At 36.8% G+C, this 25,965-nt stretch overlaps 1 protein-coding gene across 5 annotated transcripts in view; it reads left to right on the top strand.

Moving 5' to 3' along the window:
- Positions 1-25,965, top strand: part of HMBOX1 (homeobox containing 1) — a 152,159-nt gene that overhangs the window by 89,871 nt on the left and 36,323 nt on the right. For all 5 annotated transcript variants that reach the window (XM_040966016.1, XM_040966015.1, XM_040966014.1 and 2 more), the window contains exons 5-6: positions 13,043-13,153; positions 18,197-18,350. In XM_040966016.1, coding sequence (XP_040821950.1) covers positions 13,043-13,153; positions 18,197-18,350 — 265 coding nt within the window. The remainder of the gene's footprint in view (positions 1-13,042; positions 13,154-18,196; positions 18,351-25,965) is intronic.

The following is a 25,965-nucleotide window of genomic DNA, read 5'->3' as shown; positions in this document are numbered from 1 at the left end:
ACAATTGAGCTATTAGCTGTTGCCTCCCGGGATCTGCATTCATGAAAAGCTGGAAGAGGGAGCCAGAGCTGAGTCTCAAAACCCAGGGACTGTAATGTGGCGTGAGAGTGTCTCAACTAACTTAAATCCTATTCTCTGGGCCAGATTCTTTCCCCATTAAGTCTCCCTTTCTGGAAGGTTTTATATTTAGCTGTAATTTATTTAACACTTACTAAGTGCTAGATGCTGTGCTAAGTGCTTTATATATTTGAGAGGCAGGTGTTAACCTCCACAGTTACAGATGAGTTGAAGAAAATAGATTCATTTGTCTGTGATCATGCAGCTGATTGTAGTTTATTTTGCAGCAAAGCCACCGTTTTTAACACCACAATTCAATTTATAGAGGAAATATAGTGCAGTGGTAATACATGACTTTGTGGATAGACTGGGAACAAAATCTGATTTTCATGCCTTTTCAGGTGTATAAGTTTGGGCAGGTTATTGAACATCTTAAACCCTGATTTCCTTTTCTAGAAAGCAAGAGTACTGTTACTTACTGAACAGATTCTTTAGTAGATCAAATAAGTGTAAATGAATTTTCAAATGGCATGTAGTAAACCCCACAAAAATTTTTCTGTTATTTATTAACATTACAACTGCTTTATTTTGAGCAAGTGATAATTTTGCATGCATTTCTCCCTAAATTTATTTTTCTGAAGCAATCCTTTAAATTTTGTGGGTTTTTTTTTTTTTTAGAGATTTATTGACATGAAAGGCTGAGTTTCATGTAAGTAAAAACAGAGAGAAAGAATCTCCCATCAGCTGCTTCACTCTCCAAAGGGCCAAAATGGCCAGAGCTGGGCCCGGCACAAAGCAGGAACCAGGAGTCCCTTTCCAGATCTTTCATGTGAGGGCAGGAGCCCAAGCACTTGGGCTGTCTTCTATTACTTTCCCAGTCACATTAGCAGGGAAGCAGATTGGCAGTAGGACAGACAAGACTTAATCCAGTATCAATATGGAATGCCAGTGTTGCTGGCAGTGGTTTTACTTGCTACACTATAATGCTAGGACCAAGGCTAACCTTGAGACAAACAGTAATCACACTTGTTATGGTAGATTAACTGTGTTAGGAAATGTATTCATGTGTTATCAAGCTTCAGGTGTAACTTCACAATGATATACAGCAAATATAAACTTTTCTTTTTTTTTTTTTCTTCCCAGAAGACACAATTTTAATCTTCCCTTCAGAGATATTGTATGAATTTATGAGTATGCAGTATTTCAAAATACCTTTGCATCAAAAGTAGCTTCTAATATAGTTTTCCACAATTTTTTGAAGTTCCCTTATATAACAAAATAATCATTTCCATATCCCTTTTAAACTGGAAGTTATTCTATATCATTAAAATATGTATCCTCGGGCCCGGCACGATAGTGTAATGGTTCAGGTCCTCTCCTTGAACGGCCCGGGATCTCATATAGGCGCCAGTTCTAATCCCAGCAGCTCCATTGCCCATCCAGCTCCCTGCTTGTGACCTGGGAAAGCAGTGGATAATGGCCTAAAGCCTTGGGATCCTGCACCTGCATGGGAGACCCAGAAAAGGTTCCTGGATCCTGGCTTCGGGTCGGCGCAGTACTGGCAGTTGCACTCTCTTGGGGAGTGAATCGTTGGATGAATGATCTTCCTCTCTGTCTCTCCTCCTCTCTGTACATCTGCCTTTCCAATAAAAATAATAAATATTTTTTCAAAAGTGTCTTCTCACTGTTTTTAAAGTTGAATAGAATATCATCTTTTAGATAATTTTCTTTTGTTGTTGTTGTTTCTTTTTGATCTAGATAATTTTCAACCAGCTATTGACATTTAGCAATTAAGTAGCTATTTAAGTCATTTTTGCCTTTATCCTACACATAGTATCCACCAACTAGTTAGATGTGTTACAGTAAAGAGCTAGATATTTAAATTTATTAATAGTTACTTTATTATTCCTTATAACATGTACATATTCTTAGGGTGGGTATTTTGCAAAGCATCAGGGAATGCCACTTAAGACATTTGTTCCCTATATCAGAATTCCTGGATTCAGCTCCTAGCTCTGCTTCTGGTTTTAGCTTCCTGCTAATGGACATACTAAACACCACCAATTGATGTTTCCAGTAGGTGACACCCTGCCACACAGGCAGCTGACCTGATTGGTGTTCCCAGCCTCTGGCTTCTGCCTAGCACAGTCCTGGCAGTTGCAGCCATTTAGGAAGTGAACCAGAAGACAAGAGATTTGTCAGGCTCCCTTTTTGTCTCTAATTCTCTTTCCTTGCTCTCTGTCCCTCTGCCTTTCAAGGAAATAGAATTTTTTTCTTAAGATTTATTTTTTTATTGGAAAGGCAGATATACAGAGAGAAGATAGAGATAAAGATCTTCCATTTGCTGGTTCACTCCCTGTGTGGCTCCAACGGTCAGTGCTGCGCCAATCTGAAGCCACGAGTCCAGAGCTGCTTCTGAGTCTCTTACATGGGTGCAGGGTCCCCAGGCTTTGGGCCATCCTCTGCTGCTTCCCAAGGCCACAAGCAGGGAGCTGGATGGGAAGTGGAGCAGCCAGAACACGAACTGGTGCCGTATGGGATCCTGTTGCATGCAAGGTGAGGATTTAGCCACTGGACTATTGCAGTAACAAAACAAAATAAAACCCTCAACGATTCCTTGCTAACAAGCCTGTGTATTTGTATACACACGTGTTTGCACATACATCTTGTTTGAGAAACATCTTTTTAAAATTCATGTACATCGTTTGTATAATTTATCCTCTATGAATTTATCTGTTAAAAGTACTTCTGTCTAGAACGATGACTGTGTAGGAAAATTTACTGAACCATATTATATCGTAGCAGAAGACTCTAAATAACCTAAATGTCTACTAGAAGGGTATTAAATAACTTAAATGTCTTATTAGATATATTATGGTTCACCCATATTGTCGAGTACTATTTGTCCATAAAAAAAAATAAGGCAACAAGCGGGTGGGTTGTAAGGTGTTAAGTGGTAAATGACTTATTTTTGATTCTCTTGTATTTTGTACATTCATGAGTCCTGTAATTTTTTAAAGTACCAATTATAAAAATATGCATCATATCATAGGGTCCACAGTAGTGTTACCAGTTAAATCAAATCCTCTCTGTGCTCATGGACACTTGTCAGTCCCAGCAGCATCTGATTAATTGATCTTCACAAGAGGATTTTACAGTTATTCTATTTTTAAAATGCTTAAGAATAATTAAAAGATTCTTTAAAGAGGCTAGGTAAATAGTTTGAACGAATTTGCGCCTACAAGATATTGAAATATTTGTATGGCTAAGAGTATGTAAAACGAGTGTTCTCAGATATGTCTGTCAGCTTTGTGGGACAGAGTTTATTAACAGATCCTTGCCATTGTCCATGCCTACAGTGTCAGGCTACACTGAAATACCAGATTGATGCAATGATGACTGATTGTGAAGGACTATACTGCTGTAATGGCATGGGGAAATTGGTGAGGATGGGTGGGTGTTGGGGGAAGTTGGGAATCCCAGAGTCTTTGGGATAGTAAAATAATTAATTTTTTTAAAAGAAATTAATTGGAACTGGTTTTCTGAATTTCATTTTTGGATTATTCATCCCTTGTGGTAGTATCATGTGTCCTGCAACCTGGCTTAACTCACATGTTAATTCTAATAAGAGAGAGAGAGCGCGCGCGCGCGAGAGAGAGAGAGAGAGAGAGAGAGAGAGAGTGTGTGTGTGTGTGTGTGTGTTCCTTTGAGTTTTTTATATACTCGTTTGTGATATCTTCAAACTGAGGTAATTTTACGTCTTTCCATTTTGGGTGCCCTTTATTTCTTTATATTGCCTTATTGCCGTGGCCAGAACAATCCAGTACAGTGCTGTAGAGGTGACAAGTGTTAACATTGCTGTCTCAATTCTGGTCTGAGGAATAATAAAGCTTTCACTTCTTTCTCCTTTAAGTTTGATGTCAGCTGTTGAGTTCTTCGTGGATGCCCTGTATCAGGATAAAGAAGTCTGCTTGCGTTCCTAATTTTTTGGGTGTTGTAAAGTCAGATTTACTTTTGTGAAATGCTACTTTTCTGTCTGTTAAAATAATGTAGATTTTATCACTTACTATTGTGGTCTTACACTGGTTCAGTCTTTACAAAGATATTTTACAAGTTTAAGGGAAAGTGAAATTTAAGTTTACTTAATATGCAGATTTTTTTAAATTCACATGTAGGCAGAATTCCCAAAAGTCCTTGTAGAATATATAAGGAAAAGCTTGCATATAGATTTCAAAATTTTTGTTTGAAAATAATCAATCTGAAATTTAATGTAATTCTGATGAGATAGGATTTGCGTACACTGTTTTGTCATTTGTTTTCTGTATGTTTTGCATCAGTTTTGTTCATTCTTTAGTTAATTCCGCTTTTGCATTATATATGTATATATAAAATTCAGTGTAAACTTAAGTAGTGCTTTCTGATTTATTTATTTCATTTCTTATTGTTGCTCTGGGGATTATCATTGCCATCTTATTATATAACAGTCTAGTCCAGTTTAATGCCAATTTAATTTCAGTAGAACTATGGAAAGATATGGTACCTTTATTACTTCATTTCCTCTACATTCCATTATGGTGTTACTGTTATACACATTATATATTTATACATTGCATTATTTCATTTTAAGTAAAAAAGGGAAAGGAATAATTTCCACATTGTGTCTTTTATATTTACCTCTGTAGTTACCTTAGTCATCTGTCTTTCTTGAGTTACTATTTAATGTCCTGTCACTTCAGCCTGAATATGTCCAATAGGTTCCATCTTTTCCAGTAAATTCTCACCAGCGTAGTTCGTTTGGCAGTGTCTTAGTTTCTCCTTTGACTTCTGATGAGAGATCAGCTGTTCATCTTTAGAACCTTCCTTGTATATAAGGAGTCACTTCCCTCTATTTTTAATTTTCTCTTTGCCTTTCCTCAATTCTGACAACTTTTCACTCTTCGACTGTCAGTTTTTCAAATTAGTCATCACTTTTGTGTTCCCTTATGCCTTCTTGGATTTGCATTGTGTCTGAAGGGTATCAATCCCTTCATTTTTTTTTAAATAACTTTTTAATTTTTTATAGGCAAGAGTTAGATTTTCCATGTAATACTTCACTCCCATATTGGGCTGCAATGGCCAGGCTGGGCCTAGAAAAAGCCAGGAGCCTGGAACTGCATCTGAGTTTCCCATATGCATGGCAGGGGACCATGCATTTGGGCTACCCTCCACTGCTTTTTCAGGCATATCTATAGATACCTGCGTCAGGAACAGAGCGGCCAGGATGCCAATCTGTACTCCAACATAGGATGCTGGTTTTGTAAGAGGCAATTTAATTTCCAAAGCCGTAATACTAACCCTTGATTTGTTCTCTTTTGTGGTAACTGTTATGTTCCACTGTGCCAATTTATATACATGTCATTTTTTTGTTGATTCATTTGTTGTTTTCTTAGTCATTGCCCTGGGAATTAACATTAGCATCTTAATTTATAACAATCTGGCCCAGGTTAACAATCAGTAGTTCCTTCCAAGTATTGTTTTAAGGAATTTCAATGCTGTTTACTTCTCTTGAATGGCTCCTAGAAAATGTGTAGTTTTCACAGTGATTATAAAAGTTGATTTTTAAGTCCCATGTGATACTAGTGTAACAGGCATGGCAGGAAGTCAGGTTAAAGTCACATATACTTACTAATTTAATGTTTTTCATGATAACATGCTCTTGGATAGTTGGGATCATTTGCAAATTTCAGGGTTCTGAAAAAGTTGATTCTAATAATCTTTGTCAGCCTTTTCATGATAGTGCCTCTTTCGCTTTTATTCCTATTATACAGGAATTTTTTTTAGAAGGATTTTTAAAATTTTTATTTGAAAGGCAGATTTACAGAGAAAAAGAGATAGATATTCCATCTGCTGGTCCGCTCGCCAAATGGCCACAATAGCCAGAGTGGGCCCAGTCCAGAACCTGGAGCTAAGGCTTCTTTCCCGGTCTGCTGTGTGGATACAAGGGCCCAAGACCTTGGGCCATCTTTGCTGTTTCCCAGGCCTTAAGTAGAAGGCTGGTTGGGAAACAGAGTATCCATGACTCAACTGGCACTTGCATGGGATGCTGATGCTAAAGGCAGATGCTTTCTCTGCCATTCCTACTTATGCCACTAATTTAGCTGATTTTGAAGGAAAACTGACCTATATTTTTTACCAAAAGGGATTGTCCTCAGGCATAAAAATGGTGAACAAACATACATGTGTGCAAGAAATGGTAAATACATTACAGTAACTTTTGTACTATTAAAAATTATTCAATAAAGAAATTTTACCCACTGAGATTTAATTAGGAAGCATGAAACCTAGGTATTGACTGGAAAGGAGATAAGAATGGCTTTTAGGGAACATAAAATAATCTATACTTTGATTTGAGCAGTGCTTATATACACATCTATCAAAATTCAGTGAACTATACACATAAGGGTTTATTGTTTATGAAATATGAAAATGATACATCAGATATGCCTCAAATGAAAACAGAAATACAAAACTTAGCAATAGAAAAAATGAGACTCTCCTGTGGTAAATCTTGAATGCATTTAAACCTAGAACTGTGAATAAACACCTCAGGAGCTGAATCCAGATTGGAATACCAGGGATGAATATCTTCTGAGTGTTGTGACTTTCCACATTAAGCCACCTCAGGGTCCCTGCCATCCTGTATGGATATTGTTTTGAGTCCCAGCCAGTAGCTCCACTTCTTACCCAGTTCCCTTCTAATTGTGTTTGGAAAAACAGTGGAAGATGGTCCAAGTACTTGGGTCCCTGCACCCACATGGGCTGCTGGCTTTGGCTGGGCCCAGCCCTGATTGTGGTAGCCATTTGGGGAGTGAACTAGTGGGTTTAAAATTGATCTCACTTGGAGCTGGTGCCCAGGCCTAGAACATAAAGCCTCCACCTGCTGTGTTGACATTCCACTGGGAGCTTGATTGAGTCCCAGCTGGTCCACTTCCAGTCCAGTTCCCCACTAATGGTCTGGGAAACAGGAGAGATCATGGCCCAAGTGCTTTGACCCTGGACACATGTGGGAGACTAGAGGAAGTTCCTTGCTTCCAGCTTCAGCTTCCGGCTGGCCATTGCAGCCATCCTGGGGAATCAACTCTGCCTTTGAAATAAAAATAAAATAAAGATATCTCTATTTTTCCCTTCTTCTCTTTCTTCCCCTCTCTTTACCTCTCTACCCCCATCTCTGCCTTCAGGCTAATAAATAAATCTTTAAATATATGTGTGTGGGTGTGTGTGTATCTTCTAAAAATCAGGATTTAGGTATAAAGGCTAGGGTCTACATGGGAAAATAAAATAGTGTTTTAATTACCTATTGCCACGTAAAAACTCTCAGAACATAGCATCTTGAAGCATAATCATTAGTGTCTCATTCAATTTTTTTGTGTGTCAGAAATCCAGGAGCAGCTTAAATAAGTTTTTTGGTTTAGGGTGCCTCATGAGGTTGCCGTCATGTGGTGGCTTAAATGAGATTAGAGGACTCTTTCTATAAGATGATGGAGTTGTATGTTAGCAGAATGGCTCAGTTCTTAGCCTCATAGATCGTTCTCTCTCCTCAACCCCCATGGAGTTGCTTAAATTTTTTCAGTACTTGACAGCTGGCTTCCCTTGTAATGAACTGTGTGTACTGTTATTGTCTTTCATAATGTATACTCAGAAGTGATCTAATATCATTTCTGCTATATCTATTGGGTGAACAGATAGCCTTGATGAAGTTTTGGAGATTACACCAAAATACAGCGACCAGGGGTATCCTCAGGGGGTTTATTGGAGGTTGTCTGCCACAGTCTGCCAGTTTACTCAGGTGTTTAGCCAGGAACTGTGAAATACTGCCAAGAAGTTGAGTAATAATATTGATATTATATTCTAATTTTACAGTGTTTTAATATTACTCATTTCATGTGCTTTAATGGACTCTTAAAAATATTTAGCAGTTACTGTTTCTCAGGATCTTTAATTTTTTAATCTTAGTTTTTAAAAACAGTTTCTCATGTTGAGATAAAACTGAGTAATATTTTTGTATTTTAAAAATCTGTCTTTATAAAAAATTATCTTTAAAGTGATGTAATATTAGTAATTTTGCTTACTTTTTAGATATGTGCTTGGCATTAGTGTCATTATTTCTAAATGGTGAGAATTTGAGTTAGTGCATTTTTTACTTTTATTTTTCCTTTCCTCTGAATTGCTTAGAATTTTTAAGGTAATAATATATTTTCAGGAAAAAAAACTAAAAACTTTGATGATATTCAGTAATGGTGAGATGTAGATAATGCATTCTCATGACTGCTGGTTAGAATATAAAATTGAGCAATAGGGAACTATTCAGTTTTATCTATTAAAAAGTTAAATACTGCTCATACACTGTAAGTTGAGCATTCTATGCCTGTGAATTTACCCATCAGATATATTCCGTAAATACAAAGGTGTAGAGTAGCATTGCATTATCATTGACAACAGTAAAAATTAGAGGCAGCTGTAGTTCAAGAATAGGTTATTTTAATGATTTATGATTGCATGTAACAGTTACACTGAGAAAGATTTGTTACGCAGTACATAAGAAAATTCAAGATTTATGTGAGAAAAGTAGGTTATTAATTCTGTGCAATCTCAAATGTATGTTAAAATAATGAAATCTTACCTTCCTATCCCCATAAGTGTGTTTCAAAAAATGTGTGAAAGTTGTATTTAAAAGATAATTTTACTTTGGTGCAAAAAATGTTCGGAATTCATACACAATTAACATTGCCATTAACTTATGACTCACTTTGTATATGGATTTTTTTTAAAAATTGCCCCCAAGTAAGTTGATACTTTATGTCAGTTTTCCATGAGCTTTTGAAGTGCCTTCATTGAGATACGTGCTTATGTGTATTTAAATTCATGGTGGAAAGTATTGGTGGATTGCTACCCAATAAACAGAATAGAGCTAGGATATGAAATAAGAGAAAGAGTAGAAATAGAGGAACATTTATAGAGAGTATACTCATCTGTTTTAACTTCAAAAATTTAAATATGACTAATTATAATATTGAGGATTTTTTTAAAAACTTTTAGATGGAATATTCTTTTCATCAAGGTTACAGAGTTGTTTGAGTAAAACAGGTTGAGATTCTAACTGTAATAACAGCATTGGGGGCAGGCAATGAGGAGGATCTGGGGAAGAGAACATGACTTCAGTGATTATGAGAATCAGGGAAAGAGTAAAATAGAGGTGAGAGACACAACCAAGGAAGGAGAGCAGATACATGGACAAAGATATTGAATTAATTTGTGGACCTTTGGGAGACAAATTTGTTGAATTAGTTTGTGGACCTTTGGGAAATTCATCGAAGCCACCTAGCAGTTGTTTTGAAGGAACAGGATAGTGTCCTCAAAGTCTTTGACATTTAGTTGACATTTTAAATCATGGTTGTTGGTAAATGAAAAGACTTAAGGAATGTATAGCGTTAGAAAAGATGATTAAAGATCATCTTCTAATATGTAAGAAGCTAACAGCAGCACCTAAAGCCAACTCAATGATAGTGGCACACTCTCCAGGAGGTGGTTCTATTCGTAGTTTCAAGATCTAGTCAGGAATGGATTATGGTGGAGAGCCCTCTAGTGGAAGGGAGCTTGGTATTTGAAGAACTGGAAGGAGGAGCTGAATAGTAAAACTGGCAAAAAGGATTTTCTTCCTTTGATTACTGTGTGATTACTTTCTTATTGGAAGGTCAGGTGTTAGCTTAGTCCATCAGTGCATTAAGGTAATGTGGAAATTGCCTTCTGGCCAGTAAAGTTTTGAGAAGCTAAAGCTTGTGGAAAATGACGTTTTCTTCAGCAGTAGAAAAGAGAGGACAAATTAAGGAAGTTTGCTCCCAAGGATAAGTACCAGAGCTGACAGTAAAAAGCTGCAGGGGTTTTACATCAAACACAACTGAAGTTCTAGATGGGTTGCAGAAGACTGAATTAAAGGAAACTTAACTACCAACCAGATACTAAGAAAAATCATTGTAAAATGTGCCACTTAAATATTCACTTTCTAACAGTGTTTCCTTCTGAAAAAACTACCTGATTTGTTGTTTTGTTTCCTATCTTATTGCTTACCTTAAAGCAATGTTAAGGAACTGGATCATCAAAATAAAATAAGTTTATTACCAAAAGATTTTTTTTAAGAAAGTAGAAATGAAAAGGAAAAGTAGCAATTAACTTCTTCAGATGACTGTTTATTCAGTTACAATGTCTATTTTAAAATCCATTTAGTATACAATATTTTAAGGGTAGAAAGCTAAACATTAAAATCACTGCTTTGTAGTGTATCTGCATGTTCAGCATTAGTGGATACTGAAGTGACCCTGCCATCTACCTTCCATCTGCAGAAGGGGCATTTCATACACACTTGCCCTTGTCAACAAGTTGATATAGATGAATTTTAGTTGTTTGGCTTTTTCTGAAGCTAATTTTTTTTAGAATTAATGTTAAATGCCTGTCTTTATTAAATGTATATATACTATGATTTAATTAATGTCCTTTTTTTTAATGGGCTTTTATCTTCTCCCTCCAGTATTGCATAATTGTACCTGGTCAGCTCTAATGCTGGTGGGCTCCGTGGTTTATGTGATCTGTGTGGGGAAGATTTAGTTTTGGAACAAACTTTCAAAACTGGGGTTGGTTTAGCAGGTTGAGTTGCTGTCTCCAAAGCTGGCATCCATATTGCATGCCAGCTCCAGGCTTTGACCTGCCCCATCCCCTGCCCTGGTAACCATTTGGGCAGTGAAACAGCAGATGGAAGATATTTCTGTTTCTCCTCTTTCAGTCCACCTTTCATATAAATAGATAAGTAAATCTTTCTAAAACTCTAACAGAATTGATACATTAACAGATTTTGTAGAAATTCCCTGTTGCTAGTAGTATGGTCCCAGTATGAAGAACTCATGTAAAATAGTTTTATTTGTAAACAGGAAAGTCAATTTTATTTTAATGATAAGTAATTGTTTTCTTCATAAAGTGGCATAAAAAAAACATTACAATGTCTGAAACTAGACTTCTGGTGAAAGTATTGCTAAATGCAGGCCATTTAATTTTCATGAATAATGGGCATTCTCTTAGAACAATCATGCATTGCTAGTTGCCAGCACGTGCAGTCCATTGGAAAACTGCTGTGTGAAACACTTGAGGACTATAGACACTTAGGATTTGGAAAACTAACTGAATTTTGCCCTTAGAAAGTGAAAGATGCTTCCAAGGCAGGGAGCCTTCCTTCAGTCTTTCCTTTCATACTCCCTCCTCTTCCTCGGATTTCTAAATGTGAGAAACTTGAGAGGCTCGTCTTTAGTGACTTAAATGAGATTGCTAGGCCTCGTGATTTGTTGAGGGTATGATTACTTCATGATAGCCACTCTTTCCATTGAGCATTATAATTTAAATAAGTGTTAGCACAGATGATATTCAGTAATATTCAGTTATTCTAAATAATTTCTTGGGAGGGCCTACGTACTGGGAATCCTCTGTAATTGCTGAATGATCTTTTGGAAAGGACATTGTGGACTTAGTAAGATAGTTTATTTTTCTTATTATTCTTGTTTTTGCCAATTACATATTGAATTATTAATTTTTTTCTAAAATACCTATAATGACCAGATGAGCATAATTATCATCCTGGCAAATTTTACACATGCTTTTCTGTTTCCAGATGGAGATGCATCACAGTTCTAAGTAATCACTGTGAAGAGCTTCTTAGCAGGAAATGATAGCTTTACATTCAGAATTCTTGCAAAATGTAGGCATTGGAAGAACATCTTTAGTTGATTTCTTAAGAGATTGTATTGCAACATAGCTCTAAAGTCTGCCAATTCTTTCTTCTCTGTACTAATGGCAGTAGGTCTAAAAATACCTAAAGAATTAATAAATAATCCACAAACCTTATTAAAGACTACTCCAACAATATCTCCATTTTATTTTTTGCAATTCTTTTTTTTTTTTTAAGATTTATTTTGATGATTTTTACATAGTTCATTCGGGTGATAAAGGGTCAAGGGCTACAGGAAAGTGGGTAAGACCATTATTTCCACCTTCACTTTTTTCCCTTCCTGGCTATGGGGGAAGGAGGGAGATAATAGGAGAAGCGCACCCAGCCTCCCAAACACTGCTGCACCCTGGGATGGAGGACTGTCACCTGATACCACCCCAGGGTCCCCAATTTAGGGCATGCTTCAAGGGTCCTGCTCAAGAGGTTTTGATAATTCAGCAATTCTGAATTGCTGCCGATCTCATCAATCCAATTACGATGAAATTGCTCCAGAATCCACTGGTTGACATAGACCACTTAGAGTCTCCATTTGCCCAGATATTCACTGCCAATATTCGGCTGGGGTAGTTGGTCCATTTGTTCTGTCCTCTGTCCTCTTTCCTCTGTTATGGTACCAAGTGTCCTCTGCAGACTCCAATATACTGCCATATTCTCCATGTGCACCTGGATATTCTGTCCACTGAGGAGTCCCAGCTCTGACACATACACTCATAATATTCCCATTTTTAGCACTAATTCTTTTTATTGGTATCAGTAATGAGTACCAAAATCTGCTAGCTTGATCTTTTGTTTGTTTCTCAGAATCTGTTAAAGTAACAAAGTCAGTGTGTGCTGAAATGGAGTAAAGTGGAATGCAGTGGCAATGGCAGGTCTATTAACTATTGCTCAGATGTACCCATTTACTCTATTTATGAAGGTGCTTCAGATGTTAGTTTGAGAGATCACTGTGAAGCCTTGGTTAATACATGCTTTGATCTCTACTAGATAATTTCTCATATATCCTATCCAGCACAGGGATTTATTTAACCTAATTTAAGCGATCTGTTTAAGTTGCAACTTTCTTACAGAGACAGATAGAAGATACAGAGTACTCAGTAACCTAGAACTAACAGTTCCATCATTAACTTCGGGGCAGTTTCCATGCTTCCTTACCACAAAAGCTTTTTGTCTTTTGTGTAGGTATCAGTCAGAGCCGGATCTCTCATTGGCTGCTGCAACAGGGATCAGACCTGAGTGAACAGAAGAAAAGAGCGTTTTACCGATGGTATCAGCTGGAGAAGACAAACCCTGGTAAATATCATTTCTTTCCTTTATTGCTTCTGAAATGAAACAAATGTTATTAATACTTTATTAAATGTACTTTCAAATTCAATAAGGTTATTGCATTCTTTCCCGGTGTTCCTTTCTACAAAAAAAAAATCTCTTTTGACTATAAAACCTAACTCCTGATTATGGTAATTTACTTTATTTGTGATACTATCTAGTCATGTTCCCAGCTTCCTCTAAAAGCACCTCTTCGCTCCCAATTACACATTTCTGAGTCATGGATTGAAAGAAAGGTCAGGAATGTGGCTGATTTTCTTTTGCTTAACTGTAAATAAATGATAAATACTCCATATCCTTTTTTTATAAACTTGTTTTAATTAATCATATAAATTTAATATATTTACTTAAGTTTATGCTATACTCTGTTAGTGATTTTCTGTTTCTAATTCTAATGATCTGGGCAATAAATATATCTTTGGACATGAAGATGTAACCCTGTTTACTCCCAGAGGTAGCAGAGGCAGCAGAAGGTTGAAGGAGAACTTAAGGAAAGAGAAGATGATGAAAACATTTGTTCTGCAGTTGCCAAGAATAGGGAAAATTTAGGGCAAGAAACTTTTAACAAGTAATTATATATAGTAAATTCTGAAATCATAAGGCAGACTGTCTCAATTGACACATTACACAAGCTGGTAACAGCCTGTCTGCAAGTGTAAATTTAAGATAGAACTGTCTTTTGTAATACTGCAGCCTTAAAACCTTTGCTCACAGACTAAATCAGTGCTTAGAGTAATGCCTAACAGTGCCACTCTCTCTGAGGCAGAAACAAGAGTGTTAGAGACATATATGTGTGTGTGTGGGTGTGTGTATCTGTGATAAGATTTTTCTATTTTTACTCAAAACAGAATAGACCACATAAGCATCTCTACAATGGATTTTTGGAATATATTCTATCCCTCAATTTCTGTTTTGAGGTGTTTAGATATAGAAAAGTTGAAAGACTATGCAGTAAACACCTGTTTACCCTCCAGTTCTTAGATATGATATTTGTTTGCATTTACTTTATAAAATAAATGAATTAATTTTTAAATTTGTGTATAGCATTGGTCTCCTGTAAGAATAAGGATAATACCCTATAAAACCACAGTTATAATGTTATTCACACAAATAAGCAATAGGCCATAGTTTGTATACTATATTAAGCAATGAATATAAAAAATTATATAACACACTGGCTTATTTGAGGAAAAGAATATTTGCCTTAAATACCATAAGAAAGGTGTAAAGGACTGAAACAACACGAAAACTGTAAAAATATTCTTAATCGTATTCAAACGTTTTGAACATAAAGAATGATGAATTTTGCTACATTAAAAAAATCACAAAGCACACTATAAAAGTAAATGATCAACTGGAAAAAATAATTGGCAATCTTGGACTGACAGTTTATTTTTTTAAACATAAGTAAGATGAACAGCACAAAAGAAAAAGAGGCAAAAGATAATACCTTATAGGAAAGGATATACAATGATTAGTAAAGAAGATGCTCATTCTTACTGGCAGTGAAATCCATATGTTAAAGCAAAAATTTTTGCTACCAAATTGTGTTAGGGAATATGGAAAAATAAACGACATGGTTGTGGTGATTTATTTAGTTATCTGTAGTTGTAAAACACATCATCCCACAGTCGAGCAGCATTTAACACAATGAATGTTGCTGTGGATCAAAAGTCCAGGAGAGGTTTAGGTGGGTGATTCTGGCACACATTTTTCATGAAGTTGTTACTGAGCTGATGGCCCAGGCTGCAGTCAGTGGGTTTGGACAGTGCACTTGCAAGGTCATTCATATGCATATTGGCAGACCTTACTGCTTGTTGGCCTTCACAAAATGGACCTCATCTTCCACTACCTTGAGTATCTCTGTATATGGCAGCTAACTTTCCTTTGATGAAATGAACCAAGAGAAAGATAGTAACCATAAAAGATACAGCACTGTCTCTAATTTAATTCTGGAACTGACATAACATCACTAACACATATTGTTGATCAGACGGACTAATTATGACATAGTGTGGGAAATGAGTACACAAAGGTATGACTACCAGGAGGCAGGGATCCCTCAGGTCCTTGGAAGTGGACTACCACATGGATATCCTGGAACTGTCATGTCAGCATGACACATGACTGGCACGTCCCAGATGACTTTTTCCCTTCAGTGTTTGGCACTTGAGTGCAATTGGCAGGAGCACCAGGGGATTAACATAGCATCTTTTATTCCATGTGCCTAGCTGAGATTAACTTACATCATGGTCTCATGTAGCAACTGACTACCCCTAGAGCTAACATACCTAGGCTGTAGGAGCTACAAAGCTCCTTCTGGTCAGGCCTCAAATTTATGTCTTCTTAACACCATGTGCAGCCTACATTGAAGGCCAAAGTTATCAAGAACTTAAGACTTACAATCAAAGGCCAACTTTAGAACTTATCCCAGAAGGCCACACTTTTAAGAGATGATGCTGGTTTGTTTTAAAGTGGTAGTCATACTGATATTAAAAAGTTTTTTCCTGATACCAAATACTTTTAAAGATAAAATTAGGAGCATTGTGTTTTGATTTAAGCTGCCACCATTTGGGATCCCTACATCTTATAATCTAGTGCCTGGTTCTCTGCTTTTTTTTTTTTTCCCTAATGATTATTTGTCTGTAAGTCGGAGTTATAAATAGAGTGAGAGAGACCGATCTTCCATCCACCGGTTCACTTCCCAAATGGCTGCAGCTACCTGGACTGGACCAGGCCTGAGCCTAGAACTTCATTTGATTCTCCCCAGTGGGTGGCAGAGACTCCAATTACTTGGAATATCTGTTACTGCTATCCTCAGGCCATTATCAGGAAGCTGGACCGAAAATGGAACAGCCAACACATGACTGATGCCCATATTGGAGGCTGGCATAACAAGGACAGTTTTACCAGCCATGCCACAACACTTGTTGACAACCTCCCCACCCCCAGCCGTGCCCCACCTTGGCTTTTGATCCATCTTCCTCTAATGCATACCTGGAAAGCAGCAGGTGATAGCTCAAGTATTTGCATCTCAGCCACACACTTGAAAAACCCAGATGAAATCTGTGGCTCATAGCTTTAGCGAGGCCTGGCCCCATCTGTGGCACACATTTGACTAGTGACCCAGCAGAGAGAAGAGCATGCGTTCTCTCTCCTACATGCTCTGCCTTTCATATATGTAAAAATCAACTTTAAAAAAGATTAAGTTAATAGAATTTACGTATTAATTTGATAATGCAATATGTGGAAAAAGAAAAAGATGAATCTGAGCTTACTAAACTTGAAGAATGAGAATCTGTTTATTGTACTGTGGGGGAAGAGACCGAACAAGTTCAGAAACAAAAATAAGGTAAAGATAACTTCTTTCTAGGGCTGCATTAAAAGTTTGAATGAAACCACAGGCAGGGGGATGTCTTAGTAGAGATGTGATCATAATTTCAGAAAATTAACAGTGGACAGACTGGGAGAAGGTGGGGAAGTAAGGAACTGAACTCTGTGGAAGCACACCAAACTTCATTAAATTATGAGAAATAAATCCATAGAGGTCAGGCACTGTGTTGCATTCCTTGTTTTGTTCTTTTACTTCTGTCCTTTAGCAGGCCACCTGAACGGGGGTTTACAAACGACGGCTGAATAAGCAAGCTGTCACTACCACTTCAAAGACTAGTCTGAATTAGTGAAATAGCTCAAGTGTAGTTTTTCCCATTTCAATTTTATTCTACTGAAAAGAAAAGAGAATTTTATATAATACCAGCAGGCAGGACACTTGCAGAGACTTGATTTATTAGTAAATTATAAGCATATCAAATACTTTACATTCTTTGATGTTTTCTCTGATATTTTTGAAGAGTTTGCAATTTTTTTGTTCCTTTCTCTTTTAGATTTTGTTTAGTATTAAAGGCAGAATTACAGATAGAGAAGAAGAAGACACACAGAGAAACAAAAGAGATTTTCCATTCACTGGCTCACTCCCCCAAATATTCTCAACAGCTGGAGCTGGGAACCAGGAGCCGGCAGTCTCTTCCAGGTGTCCCAACTGGGCACAGAAACTCAAGGACTTGAGCCATCCTTTGCTGCCATAATTAGGGAGCAGGATTGGAAATAGAGCAGCTGAAACATGAACTGGTGTCCATATGGGATGTTAGTGCCACAGGCAGAAGCTTAGCCTACTATGCCATAGCACTAACCTCTCTTTTTCATTTTTTTGAAAATATTTGCTTATTTGAAAGACAGTTTAGAGACAAGGAAAGCTCTTATACCCCCTAGGCTTTCCAGGTAGCCACAAGGGCTGGGGCTGGGCCAGGCTGAAGCCAGGAGCCAAGGCTTCTTGAAGGCCTCCCAGGTAGTGGGCAGGGACCCAGTACTTGAGCCATCTTCCACTGCTTTTCCAGGTGCATTAGCGTGAACAGAATCAGAATTGGATGGGCTGGTGTGATGGCATAACAGGCTTATTATCTTCTGCCTAAAGTGCTGGCATCCCATATGGGTGCAGATTTGTATTCCAATAGCTCCACTTCTGATCCAGCTTTTTGTTTAAGACTTGGGAAAGCAGCAGAGAATGACTCAAGTGCTTTGAACCCTGTATCCACATGCGATACACAGAAAGATGCCACAGGCTCCTGACTTTGGATCAGTTCAGCTCTAGCCATTGCGAATAAACCAACAGATGGAAGATGTTCACTCTTTCCCTTGCTCCCTCCCTCTCCTTCTCTCTCTCCTTCTGTTTGTAAATCTGCATTTCAGATCAAAATAAGTAAATCTTAAAGATTTGGAGCATCTAAGACTTACAACCTGGTATGCATGTGGGATACCAGCATCACAGGTAGAAGCTTTATACACCATACCACAATGCCTGCCGCAAGACTAATTCTAAACTTATCTTCTGTGTGTGTGTATGTGGTGTAATATTAAATATATTGGCTTACAAGTTCCATTGAAAGGACAAGTTTATGGTTCTTGTTTTCATAAAATTTGAGATACTTGCTAAAAGGGCCTTGTTTATTTCAGGGGCTACACTTAGTATGAGACCAGCCCCCATTCCAATAGAAGACCCTGAATGGAGGCAAACTCCTCCCCCAGTCTCTGCCACATCTGGGACCTTCAGGCTACGACGAGGGAGTCGATTTACCTGGAGAAAGGAGTGCCTGGCTGTCATGGAAAGGTACACATCTGCTTGTCCTATGAGAGTTTCCTCGAACTTAGAACAGAGATGAACTTTAGATAAATTGGAATACTTTTCATTTCAAATGAGTAATTTGGGATCTACATTCTATCTCAGAAGTTTGGCAAGCTATAAATGCTACAGTAACTGACCTTAGCACTAAAGTTAACTTTTATCAATTTATTTACTTACAATTTAATGATGTCATTAACGTAAGAAGCTTAAGAAATGTTTTTTAATTTAGATTTTTTATTATATTTTGGAATATCTTACAGGCCACTCAGATTTAACATTCCTCCATAAGCAGAAAAGCTTCTTTGATCTTAGTTTCAAAGATAGGAAAAAGTAGACTTAGTAATTAGCCTCTCTAGCATCAGTGGGTGATTCATTATAGATTCTCAGCAATGTTTTTTAACTTAAATTAGGCCTTACATTCAGTTTTCCCATCTGCAGAGATGTAAATACATTAAGATTAAATGTTTATCATCTTTAGCATGGATTATATAGTAGAATTATTTCTTTAGTCATCTACTTGTAGATAATGTAAACAGAATTTTACCTTGAGGGAGAGTTTTGTAGTAAGGTGATAATTCCTGGTTGTACATTTTCCCAGCACTTAATCTGACCATTAGAGGTTTCAGAAGACTCAAAACTGATTCACTTGTTCTTGTCAAGCTGTGAGCTGTAACTTCATCATCTCCCAAATGAAGTTTTTCAAGAGCCAGTATAAACTTGTTTGTATCTTTCTTCCCACCCACATTATGATTATCCCCTAGCTTCTTAACATCACCTCCTGAAAGAAAGGGAGTTTTCAAAAAACTGAAGTTCAGACCATATTTTTCTCCTTGTGATAGCAGCAGTATTAATAGATTTGCTTAAGAAGATTGGATCCAGTAGCCAAATTGAGACCACAGGTTATCCATTAATGTTGTTATCCTACTTCTTTCCTTGCTTTCTTTATTATAGATAGGAGTAGAAACCATTTATAGAATAATGAATCCTCATATGCTTCAGCAGTTAAAGGAGTGAGACTTTATTATTCTGGAGACCTGACACGTTCCATTTTGCTCTGTTTTTTTCATGTTGAAACTGTTGTTTGTGAAAACTTCTTGAGAGTTTTTACCACATAGTAGGTAAGAATTTTAAGATGATACCTGACTTAGGAGGAGGGCAAATCCCAGAGCCCATGGAACTGTATTATAAAAAAATAATAATTTTAAAAATTTTCATTTTAAAGGAAAAAGATGATTACCTAACTTGTGTGCCTAAATGTTTTTCGTCAGATAACACAATAAGCTTTGGTGTGGTTTCATTGGTGGTATAAGCTCTGATGGTGCTACTGATTCAACCATTTAGTTTTTTCTCATTCATCACATAATGTGAGTGTGAGAAAGTAAATAATTGATAAGTTATTAATATTGGTGATATTGCTAATGCATTTTCAGAATTGAACTTCAGAGACTACAATTCTTTTTGTTTTTCTTAAGTCAACAAACACTAACCAAAGAATCATGCTAATAAAATTTCAGTAAAAATTAAGATGCTAAGTGTAAGGACTGCCATTTAGTATTTATTCATTCTTTTTAATAACTTTAAATAATAAGCATATTTAAAACAAGAGCTGGTTTTTCTTTGGTTTAACTTTTTTTTTAACCTGATGCAACTGGAAAGACAGGATGTGGTTTATCCTAATAGTTGCAAAAATACAGGAATTCTTTAAAAGTACTTAAAGGCGGAAGTAACAAAAGGTCACAGTGTGATTTTCATTCTGTCAGAATGGAATTTTTTATTTCAAAAATGCAATAAACCATCTCTAGTCATAAAGTACTGCATAATTCTTATTTAAATGAATCAATAATTATGTGTGTGCAGACTAAAATCACAAAAGCAAGCTTTACTCAAATATTTTAGTTTAAGATGAAAGTCAGAAGTTATTTCATTCCTCACACTGTATACCAACATAAATTACACATGAATTCAAACAAAGTGAATCTATAGGGCAGGCGTTGTAGAATGACAGGTAGAGCTGCCACTTGCAATGCCAGCATCTCATGTGGCCGCCAGTTCATGTTTCAGCAGTTCTATTTCCCATCAGAGTAAGAATTCTTGGCCTAAAATCTAAGTACACCAAGATTTATTTTTGTGTTTCCTTCTAAGAGTTTTTATTGTGTCATATCTGACATTTACATCTGTGTAACATTTTCAGTGTATGCTGTGAGTGTAGGGATCCAGCAACATTTTTTTTTTTATGTGGAAACACAATTGTCCTAGTACTAGGGAGAAAACTGTCCTTTTCCCATTGATTAGTCTAGACACACTTGTCAAAAATCAATTGACTGTAAATGTGAGGGTGTATTTCTGGACTTTGGCTTCTCTTCGATTGGTCTACATATATATCTATCCCTACGACATAACATATTATCCCAGTTATTGTATTGTGGCAAAATATGGAATTATGAAATATGAGTTGCTCACTTTACTCTGCTTTATCAAAACTGTTTTAGCTACTCAGTTCCTTGCATTTCCATATGAATTTTAGAATCAGATGGCCAGTTTGGGCATAAGAGCTAGAAATAATTTTAATTGTAAAGTCTTGTAATCTTAAATGGAATTATAAATAATAAGGTAAATTCCTGTAATAATTCTGTTATCCTTCCCATCTCCAAAAAAGAAAATTCCCAGCTCTGTCTTCTAAAATGACCTTTATGCAATGGCCAGTTTGTAAATTAGCATTCCTAGGGCCAGAGTAGTAGTCATAAATAATATTTCTGAATCACTCAGTTTCCAGTATAGTACGGGAACTGTTCATGATGGAACTAAACATGTTTAAAACAAGAAGTTCATTAAATGCAGATACATTTTTTATATCACTACACTTTTGATACTATTACAGTGATATCAAAAGAATGTGGGAGCAAATCTGAAAGATCTGTTTTTAACTAAAAAAAGTGATTATTTTGAATGTCAGTAACAATACCAACTGTAATAAACTGAAGCATGTTAAAAGTTTAAAACCCATGTGTTTAATCTCTTTCAATTCCATTGATAGAGACCTGAAATTGGGGGGAAAAAATTCATGTGTTTTGATAATACAAGGAGAAGAGGGGTCGTTCTTATTGATCACAAGTGGAGAATGTTAGAGAACCATCGGACTATTTGGGAAAGTGATAAAAAAGGAAAGAATTGAGCACTTAATCTGCCTTTTATAGATGAATTTTTTCTCAGGTTAACTGAAAGGTTTTTCTCTGGTGAAGGCTAGTAAACAAAAAAAAGAATAATATATAATTGTTATTTTATAAATTCTGGATGAAATAATGTATCTGGCAATGAACATTAATACCTGCAAATGCTGAGTAAGAAAAACCTAGTCATCACATGCCTCTCACACAAGACATTGTCTTCCCAGTAGAATTGAAATCAAGTTTCTAGATCTAACCACACATTTGTAGGAAACATGGAACCAAGTTCTCTTAAATGACACTAGGGAGATTCAATCAACAGAATCCATACCATGAGCTACTCTGAAAGACAGTAACTTAGTGTTTTCAGGAAGTATTTTGCAAGGAGGTAAGAAAGGGCTTAGAGATGGAGAGAGATTTTAAGAGTCACATCAACCACTTGCACTATAGAACTTAATAGAATTCTGACTAATTAAATGCAAATACTTTTAAAGACTCTATATAGATAATTGAGGAAATTTGATACCAGATAATTGATGATTCTTACTTCATTTATGGTAATGATTTCTTATATGTAAAATGTATTATGTTCACAAAAATTAGAGTTCTTTAGAAATATGTACTGAAGTGTATAATAAGTTGAAATGATACAAAGCCTAAGATATTTTTTATAATAACAAGGAACACATGGCATAAATAAAACAAGATTAATATCAAGAAGTTGATGAATGCTTAAGTTTGATGCTGTTTACCTGGAAATTTATGACACAGATCTCCCTGATTCAATATGTACTTTGGCTATTTGTTAAAGGAGGGTCTAATGTTAGTCCAAAATCTTGTAGAACTATGAGAAATGAATTCTCAGGAATCACAAAAAGTCAGCTGGACAGTGTTATCTAGCAGTATTTACTCAGGTATGTGAGTGTCACTGTAGTATGCCCCAGCAATGCGGATTGGATATAAGTAATTCCTGCCTTCTTGGAGTGTATAGTCAGATTGGAGAGACAAATCTTAAATAAGCATACAAATAAAATTATAACTGTAATATGTCATGAATGGGAAAGTATTGCTGAGACTTTTTAAATGAAAGATTTACTTATTTCAGAGAATGACCTAGAGGGAGGGGTGAGGAGGAAGATGAAAAAGGAGGGAAGTGGGAGGAAGGAGGGAGCGAGCGAGAGGAAGAGACAGAGAGAGAGAGAGACCTTCTAATTGCTACTTTGTTCCCAGTTGGCTGCAGTGGCCTTCCAGGTTTAGGCCAGACTAAAGCCAGGAGTCCAGAGCTGCATCTGGGTTTCAATTGGAACCCTTTTCCTTTGCCTTCCCAGACACATTTGCAGGAACAGCAGCTGGGACCCAAACCAGCCCTTCAGTAAGGGACGCTGCCATCCCAAGCTGCAGCTTAACTTGCTGTACCACAACACCAGCTCCACTATGAGATTTTTTAATGGGAATGTATTGCAAGCTGAATAAGTCAAAGGCAGGATGGCAATACATTGCAGGTAGAGAGGAAAAGTCGTCTAGAACTGTTATCTGATATGCTAAGCACTAGCCACAACTTGCTACTTAAATTCTTTAAAATAAGTTGAATTTGAAACTCAGCTGTTCCGTTACCTTAGCCATTATAATTACTATAGTTTCAGTACCAATATGGATAAGGAATGTTTCCATCATCCCAGAAAATTCTTCAGGCAGCAATGATTTGAAAAAAAAAAAAAGCAGAACCAACAGCAGCTGCTGCTGTATTGTCCCTAGTGGAAAATAGTTGAGTTATTTGGCCTAAAAACACAGGGTTTTTTAGTCAAAATATTAAGTGAGTAGAGATATTAATTAGAATATAAAATATAATTCCATGAAATATTTTTAGAGTCCTTATTACCATGAACAGAAACAAAATATTCCACTATGAAATATCTAATTCACTTCTCAAGATTGTTATCTGGGCCTGGCGCAGTAGCCTAGTGGCTAAAGTCCTTGCCTTGCTTATGCCTGGATCCTATATGGGCACCAGTTTGTGCCCTAGCTGCTCCACTTTTCTTCCAGCTTTCTGCCTGTGGTCTGGGAAAGCAGTCGAGGATGGCCCAAAATCTTGGGGTTCCGAGTGGGAGACATGGAAGAAGCTCCTGGCTTTAGATTGGCTCAGCCCCAGCTGCTGTGACCACTGGGGGAGTGAACCAGAGGATGGAAGAGCTTTCTCTCTGTCTCTCCTGCTCTCTGTAAATCTGACTTTCCAATAAAAATGAAACAAATCTTTTTTTTTTTTTTTTTTTTTTTATTATTATTATTGTTGCTTACATTGTATTATGTAGTACAGCTCCATAGGCGCTGGGGATTCCCCCCACCCCTCCCACACCCCTCCCCCCATGGTGGATTCCTCCACCTTGTTGCATACCCATAGATCAAGTTCAGTTGAGATTCATTGCTTGCAAACACATGCCTAGCATAAAGTTCCGTGTCCTATCTTAAAAAAAAATTAGTATGCTTCTGAATTCTTGCTCTCATCTGGCCCTGCCTTTCAGTGTATAAGAGTTTAATAATTCATTGTTAATAATGATTGTTTTTCTTTCAAATTGGCGTTCCTTGGTTCATTAACTGATTCATTCACATATTGATTACACATTTATTTTTATATAGTACTTGTGTTCATGCCAACACTTGACTCTCTTTATATATACTGGTTCCTTACACTTTTTCCATGGGATTTATTTGTTGACAAAAATATTTCTCATATGGGCTTTTGCACATCTGGGAATCACCTTACGTGATCCCTGTAGTTTCTGTGGACTGCTAGTTGGATCCAGAATCGTGATTCGATTCCAGCTTGGTGTTTTGACATACAGCTGTTCAGCTGCTCGCAGAAACCATGCTTTCTTATTCCTATCATACAACGGACTGTTTTTTCCTCGCGTTTTCCGTAACCATAAAATTGACCAGTGAGGTTAGTGCCGTCCTTAGGTTCCTCATCAGCCATCCTCCTCCTCAATGGTGATCACTAGCCTTGGCTGCATATTAATATTGCCTAGGACTTAATTCCTGACCAACGTAATCGTAATCTCTGGGTCGGGGGTCTGAACAGAAGCATTTCTGAAAGTTCTTGAGCCAACCAGAAAGTGCACTGAGAACCATTTTTTGTTGTGCATTGACGATTTTCTGATATTTTTTCATAAGCGTTTGCAAAGTAGTTATATTCACATTTAAAAATTTTGTCTGTATTAATATTCAGGAATTTTTCTAAAAGATACTTTCCCTCATAAATCTTAGGTGGTCCTGAAGTATACGCCCCCACCAACTTGAGAGTAAAGGGGTGGGCTAGCTATCATGTAAGTAATTAAAGAACTGAAAAGTAAATGTTATGAAAATAAGATTATGGGCACAGGAAACGTAAGCAAGTGTTGGAAAGAAGATGACTTGGTGATTTAGGATGCATGTTTACTAGGGATAGGTAGTTCCTCACATTCTGATTATAAAATCAAAGAAAAAAATAGTAAGTTAGGAAATTACCAGTAAGTTATTTATGGCCAAACATAGGATTTTTCAGCAGATTATCTTTACTTTTTTTCAGGCTGGTCTTGATTATTCTAAGCATCTTATATTCAAGCATGTTGCAGTATTATGCTCAGTTATACCATAAGTTTTAGAACTCAAGACACTTCTGTTGGGGACTGCATCTGATTAGGTTGATCTCTTGTACTCCAGTGCTCGTGTGATAGATGTTCACGTAATCAGTCACCTAAGTACTGCAATACAGACCAAATGCATAGAGCCAAAAGGAAAGGAAATAAGTGTAAAATATAGGTAAGTTTTAGTAACAGCCCATAAATCTGGAGGCAGTATTTGTTTATTTAAATAAGGTTTTATTTATACGTAATTACTGAGCATTCAGCCTGCAAACAGTATCTCTAACACTAGAAAGTGGTTAGGCTTTGGATAAATTATTTACCGCCTCTGCGTCCCAGTTGCAGTACTTGTTAAGAAGAAGAGTTCAATATTGTGATAAAATGAAAAGAATTGAAAATGGAGCTGGCGTTGACACAGGTGGTAAAGCTTCCACCTACGGTGCTGGCATCCTAACGTCCAGTCCACCTCCCTGCTGATGGGTCTGGAAAAGCAACAGAAGATGGCCCAAGTGTGTGTGTGGGCCCCTGCAGCCACATGGGAGACCTGACAGAGATACTTATTGTCACAAAGAAAAACAATATGAGTCTCTTCATGAGAAAGGCTCAGAATAGCAAATCTGTTCAGAGAGAAAGATTAGTGGCTACCAACAGCTGGGGAAGATAGAGGTATTGTGAGTGATAGCTACATGTGAGTTTTAGCAGAAGAGAATGAAAATGTCTGAAATTGTGATATTTTCACAGCTTTGCAAATATATTAAAAGCTATTATATCCTTTAAATGGATGTATTTCTTGGTATGAAGCTGCTTTTAAAATAGATT

The sequence above is a fragment of the Ochotona curzoniae genome, unplaced genomic scaffold (genome assembly GCF_017591425.1).
Source record: "Ochotona curzoniae isolate NIBS_2020 unplaced genomic scaffold, NIBS_Ocur_1.0 scaffold_4505, whole genome shotgun sequence".
Lineage (NCBI taxonomy): Eukaryota > Metazoa > Chordata > Mammalia > Lagomorpha > Ochotonidae > Ochotona > Ochotona curzoniae.
This window is presented reverse-complemented; position numbering and strand designations above follow the sequence as displayed.